The sequence below is a fragment of the Melanaphis sacchari genome, unplaced genomic scaffold, assembly GCF_002803265.2.
Source record: "Melanaphis sacchari strain LSU unplaced genomic scaffold, SCAv2.0 Contig22_pilon_pilon, whole genome shotgun sequence".
NCBI lineage: Eukaryota > Metazoa > Arthropoda > Insecta > Hemiptera > Aphididae > Melanaphis > Melanaphis sacchari.
Genome location: NW_020271107.1, coordinates 158,941 through 167,152, shown reverse-complemented (window position 1 = coordinate 167,152; position 8,212 = coordinate 158,941). Strand labels below are relative to the sequence as shown.

General features: G+C 27.9%; 2 protein-coding genes across 2 annotated transcripts; one reads left to right on the top strand and one right to left on the bottom strand.

Moving 5' to 3' along the window:
- The first annotated feature begins 1,228 nt into the window (after window positions 1-1,228).
- On the top strand, window positions 1,229-5,541 carry LOC112594401 (short-chain specific acyl-CoA dehydrogenase, mitochondrial-like). Its single transcript, XM_025339164.1, has 9 exons — window positions 1,229-1,694; window positions 1,758-1,894; window positions 2,149-2,258; window positions 2,343-2,494; window positions 2,565-2,753; window positions 3,732-3,875; window positions 3,966-4,093; window positions 4,916-5,011; window positions 5,077-5,541. The coding sequence occupies exons 1-9, from the start codon at window positions 1,658-1,660 to the stop codon at window positions 5,293-5,295; spliced, it is 1,212 nt and encodes a 403-aa protein (XP_025194949.1). The 5' UTR covers window positions 1,229-1,657; the 3' UTR covers window positions 5,296-5,541.
- A 167-nt stretch (window positions 5,542-5,708) lies between these two features.
- LOC112594402 lies at window positions 5,709-8,016 on the bottom strand. The gene is made up of 3 exons (XM_025339165.1): window positions 7,772-8,016; window positions 6,813-7,189; window positions 5,709-5,969 (listed from the first exon to the last, which is right to left on the bottom strand). Exons 1-3 carry the CDS (start codon window positions 7,812-7,814, stop codon window positions 5,757-5,759), a joined length of 633 nt encoding a protein of 210 aa, XP_025194950.1. The 5' UTR covers window positions 7,815-8,016; the 3' UTR covers window positions 5,709-5,756.
- Window positions 8,017-8,212: the final 196 nt, after the last annotated feature.

Sequence of the window (8,212 nt, the reverse complement as noted above, 5' to 3'; positions counted from 1 at the left end):
ATAACTCAGTTATTTAGTTTAGAAAACTAAATGGTTTAAATTTGATCATCGGATACAATTATCTAATCAAGTCGTATAAATCTATACCTAACCTATACTCATCTCATAATGAAGACTAAGAGGACTAAAAAACTAACTAATTTACAAAATGATATCGGCATATTGATAATTTTGAATTCACTGATTAGGTATAATATAATAAACAATTATATACAGAGGCAAGAACCTAAAGGTGCGCAGTCTAGTCGTATTTTCTCAAACATAAAAAGGTAAAAAGTGCACAGTTGTGTTGTACCGATAAAATACAGTGAATTCCGCCGAATGTAGCCATGTAGGCACCGGTTAATATGGGCATCCACTTCCAAATTAACAAGAATAAAAAATAAATATAGAACAAGCCAGACTAAGAAAATGTTAACATCATTAATCATATTATATTCAGAAAATTATATTTTGCAATTCATCGATTTCAATGAAACTATTCAACAATTCGCAAAAGAAAAACCAAGGAAAAAAATTTAAATTATTCTTTTTTAACAAATACAGTGTTTATATATATATATATTATATATAATAAATTATTACATAACTATTAATTTATATAGCCATATATATATATATTTTTTTTTTGTACTGACAAAATTATGTAATAATAGGTAATATACAATTTTTTAAATGTAGTGATAACATTTTTTTTAAGTTAAAGTTATAAAGGGGCCCACTAAGTTTATGGTGTTCTAGGGCCCAATCGATCCTTAATCCGGGCGCTTGCCTCCAGCCCTAAATATTTCACCATGAAGACGTGGTTGATTAAACCAATATAAAACTATTGCATCGGTGGCGTTTCGTTTTAGACCGTTCTAGAAGCGCCGAATGACCCGGAACAAATTGAATATTATAATGCTATAAATATGATCGCCACGACGAAGTAACTGAAAAAATGAAGATCGTTAATCATCGTCAAAAGTTCTTTTTAAATCAGTGAAACAAGGTTTTTAAGAGTGTTTAAGTTTTAAAATTAGTATTGCGAATGTCAATGGCTTACCGCAGACTATTTTAAGTATCTATTTAAACGAAAATATGATATAAAATTTACGTATTATATTGTCTTTGAGCCTATTCTTGCACATCTCGTCCACTAAAAGGTTTCGTAACTGGTCGCCGATATTTTATACCAAAGACACATGGTATTATTAATTATTATAATATTTTATTACATTTATACAAATTATGTATATTTTTAAATTTCCACGTGCCGACTGCCGATTGTGGCGATTGTGCTGCCGCAGTTGAGAATTCGCGCGATCCGTTTGATAACGGCGACCGAAACATTTTGTACGATTGTGTCTTATCAGTTTCCGAATTTGAATGTTAACATTGTTAACCCACCGCCTTAGCGGCAGAGCCCACAGGTAGGAAAATCACCACCGACTGATCGTAGTTTAATATTATTATATCGTCGTTGGACTTGGTGCTCACTGCGACTACCTGTATGCCGCGTGTAGTTTGAAATAAAAATCGTTTTAGACCAATGGCATTTTTACACTGTCCATTTGCATGATATTTTTACAGTTCAAAGTTCAGTGTTAGTTTCCAACTTCTAAGTTAGTAAGTTCATTGAATACGTTTTAATTTTTATACCCATTAGCAGTTCATAATGCGTTTGTTCAACACCTTTTTACGACCATCGACAGGTAAAGGTTTTTATTTATCAATAAATCATTAACTTTAGAGTAAGTTCCGTTTTAAACATTCAGGCGTTCGAAACATTTCCGGTTTGATATTGCCCGAGACCCATTCAAAACTGAAGAACGTTTGTCGCGAATTTTCAGAAACTGAATTGCGTCCAATCGCTGCAACACTAGACAAGGAACAGATGTACCCTTCTGATCAAGTAATTAAATACAGATGATCTCGAGGAGATGTTAACCGATTTAAAAGTATTAAACTGCATAATAGGTACCCATAATGACTATAATTATGTGAAGTGTTTCATTGGTATACAAATATATACCGTACATTAGTTGAAAAATGTTTGCAGTATTAATTTTATACTTTCTCGACATTGTATATGATTATAAGTGTAAATAAACATCCAAGAAACGTTGAACTTTCAAGTTTATATTGATGTTAGTCTCTTTATTATAGATAAAAAAATTGGCAGACTTAGGAATTCTAGGGGTTGTGGTTGATAAGAAATATGGCGGTTCAGGAGCTGACTCTCTTGCATTGTCAATAGCAGTCGAGGAAATATCCAGGTAGAGTATACTTTTGTAATAGTCTTCATAATATACTTGTTCAGTGTTTACTTACATAAATTTAATATAGTTTACCTTAATTAGATGCTGTGGTGGAACTGGTTCGATTGTAAGTATTCATAATGCTCTATATGCAGGAATATTAAACAAAGTCGGTACTCCTGAACAAAAGTCGCAATTTCTACCAGATTTTATTAGTAAAGGTATTGTTGGATGTTTTGCTCTCAGTGAACCAGGTAATTATTCTAAAACATATCAATCATAGTTTAAAATAATACCATTTTATTTTTATTAATGTAAGGTTAGGAAGTGGCAGTGATGCTGCTAATATGCACACAATAGCAAAACGCGAAGGAAATCATTGGATATTAAATGGTACAAAGGCTTGGGTGACTAATGGTATTGAAGGAGGTGCAGTTATTGTGATGGCTCGTTCTGATGTTATTAAAAGTCATAACGGTGTATCAGCATTTATTGTACCAACAAATACACCAGGTATTTTTTTCATTATATTATCATGAGCTTACAATTTTAAAAATTGAATTGGGTTAAGCCCAATGTATATAAAAAAGAAAACAAATTACAAAGTATCAATAATACATTTTATGATCAATAAATCATTATTATAATAATTAAATTATTAATTCTATAACTTTTAAATTCTTAACTTAGAAAACTCGTATACCATTCTTGAGAAATTGAGTATTCGTTCAATTATCAGTTGTGTACAAAAATTATTATCTAATACTTTTTCACAATAGTTTAAAGTCGTAAATAAAAGTAAGAATATGTTTTAGAAATCCTTGTTTTTTTCTTTTTCTTTTTTAAACCATTGTAAAAACAAAATAATCTTATTTAAACTATAAAACTTTAATAAATAGTAAACAAAAATTTCTAAGTGGTATAATAATTTTAAAAATGAGCATAAAAATTCTTGTACTTCATTTTTATTATTTATTTCAATAAATACCTATATCATAAAATACATTCATAACAAAAACAATTTTTATCCAACAAGAATAGTCATACTAAAAACTAATAATGCAGCACAGAAATTGTTAATTCTGTGAAGAATTCAGTATCTATGAAGATTTTTTTTTTTTTAATTGTCTTAAATGTTAAATTTTTATGATTAGTAATCTATCTCAAGTCACGTTTTTGTTTTGTGATTCCTGGTTGATGGTTTTATTTACAAACTATACATTTGGGAACAAAGTAAGTATAAGTCAAAAGTCAATGCAATGTGTAGGCAATCCCGGTATATTAAACTAAGGCTAAGTTTTTTTTAATTTTAATTAAAGTTTTACTACTATAAAATTAAATTGATAAAATATCATTTTCATTTGATTCAATAGTGTTATCTACCTAATTTTATTAAGTCTATATTATTTATAGATAATTCTTTAATATCATTTATGTTAAGCTGAGTAAATTGTTTTTAACACATGATCATTATTTTGTGTTGTTTTTTAGGTTTAACAAAAGGTAAAAGAGATGATAAATTAGGCATTAGAGCTGCATCTTCTTGTAATATTATTTTGGACAATGTTATTGTACCAACTGAAAATATGTTGGGAAATGAAGGTGATGGTTTTAAAATAGCCATGTCAGGAATTGGTTAGTAAATCTATTATTAGATACATGTAATTATTAACTTATTTATAATAAATAGTAAATAAATGTAATTTTGACCAAAATGTTTTATAGATTTGGCTAGAATAGGCATTGCATCACAAGCATTAGGGATATCACAAGCAGCAATGGACTGTGCAATCAATTATGCCGGAAACCGAACTGCTTTTGGTAATGCTATTATTAAACTTTCAGCTGTGCAGGTATGAATAATGTTCTCACTAATACTATAATATCTATAAGTCAATGCATTTATACTAATATCAAGCTTGAACTTATATGTAAATACATATATTCACTGTGATTTGATAAGTTAACCCATACAAGCAATAAATTTGTTTCGTGGAATTATTTTTTTTACTTATTTCTTATATAGTTAAATATGAATAGTTGACACACAAAAAACTATAGTGTATATTTGTGGTTTAGTGTATGTTAATTTGTTGGAAATATTATGTTCATTAATAATAGTTGCACTAATCATGCCAAATGTACAATCGTCCAAGACTGGAAAAACTGCAAAATGTTTCTGAAAATTTCCAAACAAACATTTATAATGTAATAGTTAAGTTTGATATTGTTTTTTTTTTGTAAAAAATCTTTAATGATTTGGAAATATTTTAAATTAACACGTTTAGAAAATAGTAAGCACATAGATAACAAATTTAGAAAACAGATTTTTAAATTATTAATAACCTCAGTTTCTAATACACTCAACAACAATTCAAGCCAGCTTTTATTAAAGTTGAATATTGTTCTTGCAAAACTTTAAAATCATCCTTTAGAAAAATACCTATACTAAGTCAATTAAATATAACCAATTTATAAAGCCTTATTTCTATTAGAAACTCAATTGGTAATAACATGTATGAAGCAACTGATGTAGAGAGTAGATTATCAGACTTCATTAATGGAAGTATCTTAGTTATTTTTGTAGTATAAAATATAAATACAATAGATTCTTGTTAGAACATGTAAGTTCAAGCCTCAGTAATTGCAGAGAATTTATTAACATTTTATTCTAGCAAAGGCTTGCTAAAATGGCAACACGGTTGGAAGCTTCTCGACTCTTGACATGGAAGGCTGCATGGTTAAGAGATAATGATCGACCTTTCACCAAGGTAAATTTATACTAAATAATTGTATTATATTTTATGTATATTTATTTAAATAATTTGTTTTCCAGGCAGCATCTATGGCCAAGTTAGATGCATCGCAAACAGCTACATATGTTACACACAATTGTATACAGATTCTCGGTGGAATGGGTTATATCGCCGATATGCCTGCCGAACGGCATTACAGAGATGCGAGAATAACTGAAATTTATGCGGGCCCAACAGATATTCAATATATGGTTATTGCTGAAAAATTAGCAAAAGAATATGGGTATAAAACTAGATAAGACTTAAATATTAAATTCCATTTTTTACTTGGTTGTGGACATTTTGTTTTTGTTTATTATTATTTATGTTATAATCTTATTATATGTTTATCACTGAAAGTTGTATTTTTCCACTTGTATACATATATTGTAAATGCTAACTAATAATTAGCATATTTTACTATTTGAATAACTACAAATTAACGGTAAGCAAAAATCACTTTAAATGATTGAACAAATTAATACACATATCAGATATTTAATAATTTTTTTACGTCTTCTTTTTGGATTTTCTACAGTATTATGCTATTAACCAATTGACTATTGAGTTTTTAATTAAAATAATGTGTATTACTCTATTACACTTTTCCTAGTAAAAAGGAAAACAGAATTTACACTAGTCATGATTAAAAATAAATACCCAAACTTACAGTTTTATTATACTATTATTTTTTTATATTAAACTGCTAACAATTTTAAAATTAATTTGGCTTATAAGAAGCTATAAATTTTTTTCTTCGTTCTACAGCTTCGATTTTAGCTTGTTTCTTAGCTTGAGCTTTGGCTATCAAATCTTTTATAACAAATTCAGGTAATCGTTTTCCTCTCCATCTGTTTGGCAATATTGTCATATTAACAATATTCAATTTGTCTTGCACATAATTAGCAGCACTAAATTTTTCAGCTTCTTTTACCTGTAAAAATATGAAAATTAGTTACTACTAGACATTAAGAGTACATGTATTATATCTTGTTATTATATATTGGATGAGGTGTATATATTTTCTATTTCAAGATAAATGACACATAAATTATTTAAAGCTTTTCATGGATACAGATATTATTTATTATTTTTTTTGGGGGGAAATTTATTAGGATCTTTAGTTTTATGCTACTCCTAAAAATATGACCAGTAATGAGTCCATAGTATTAACGCACAATTGAAGATTTAATATAATTGAAAAAGTTACAAATAATAATTAACAGTAACCCTATGTTTTCTTATAATTAACATTTTACTTATAATAATTAATCAATAATAATTTGAAATGTTAGATAATCAACACTATATCCAATAACATGGACTTCTTTGAATCCAGTATGTTGAAGTAAATAATATTCTACTTTTATAACATAAAAATATTAAGATAAACATTGTAAAATTAACTAACAAAAATTATTCAATCATGTGAATTTTTTTACTGCTATAATGTGAAATGCTGAAATCAATACATTTTATGTTTATTTATTCAAAATGAATGTAATGAGTAAGATATTATATTTGTTTAAAAAAATATCACTTTTAAAATTTTAACTTTAAATTGTAGAGTATATAATTATAAATAGTTATTAACAAATCATATTTTTTGCTAACACATATTTCTTATTTTTTTTTTTTTTTTTTTAATTAATTATGGTATTCCTAGCTAGAATAGCTATCTAAGCCTATTGATAATATATACATAATTTCTCATTTAAAACAATATTAACTAGACCAATCTATTAAAATTATTGTATAATAAATTGTCATAGATTACCTGTCCCATTAGTTCAGCTTGAAAAGCTTTTTCTTTTCTCATTTCTCTCTTTTGTCGAACTTTGGCCCATATGTACTTCATGCGCTTTCTTAACTTTCTCAATTTATGTTTTTTCATTTTCTTACGGCGAATTACTATTAGTCGAGCTGCTTGAATTTCGTTATCATTATCAACCAAAGGATCAGCCAATGGAATAGATATTATTGGTCGAGGGATTCTTAAAGGAATACAAGGATTAGGTTTGTCTATGATTTTTTTTGTTGATATAGTTGGCAGTTTAATAGAAATAGGTAATGTTGGCAAACCCAAAGGCGATTGATTTAAAGAACAAATAGATCGTGTGGTCGGATGTAAATGTCTTTCAGCAGCAATAGTAACTAAAAATAAATTTAATTGTAAATTAATAAATTATGTTAAAACTAATAAGCTATTGGTTTTAATAGTTCAACCTTTACATTTTCCTAAAGTGTATTTGATGGTATCCAAAGAATTGAAATATCACACTTATTAAAAATTATAATTATTATTTTAAATCTAAAGAATCGTGTAAAATATTCCCATAATTTGAATGTACAAATATAACTATTGCTAATACCTATATTGTTCAGTCCAATAAAACACTTAAGATATTGACGATTTTAAAAGCAAGTAAAACGTTACAAATTTACTTAAAAAATAAATAAGAGCTAAGTGCTATTGAATTGTGCAGCGTATACAAATCATAAAATAATGAATATTATTAACCAGAATATGCACACAAAATCTGCAGTAGACTGGCAAACCGTTCAAAAAAAAAAAATTTATGAACACATTATTTACTAGCGAATTATTTGTGGAAATAATAAAATCAGATAACAAATTTACGGACAAGATATTTTTTGAGGCTTTCGCGAAATATAAAAAACACAAATACCTAAAGAAAATAATCATAAATCGAGTGAAATTATTTTTATTCTTACTATTTGCGAAGCTCCGGACGACGAACCTCAGATTTCCCAACATTGTGGCGGCAATATTCACGTCCAAAAATCGGTATACGCCATTCAGTTCACCGTGTGGCTAATAACACGTCCGACGTGAACGCGCAGAATAAAATTCAACTGATGTCTGAGTGTTCCGTAATTGAACGACTTAAAATGTTTCCATAAAAAGGGATTGATCTTCGCAATTTTCACAAATTCACTATCACGCTTGTTCACGCTGCCGAGGTCTACCGGAGGTTCTTATCAATCTTATCAAACATTTGATAGAAAGCCGTGTTACTAGTTCCATCTAGGTTCGTAGTCAGTCCGATTATTATTTAAGTTTATTGGCGCTTTTTACGTAAACAGAAATTTCGATGATATTTTTTTTTTCGTTATTAAAACAAAATAATGTCAATTCGTTTTTCAAGAACCACA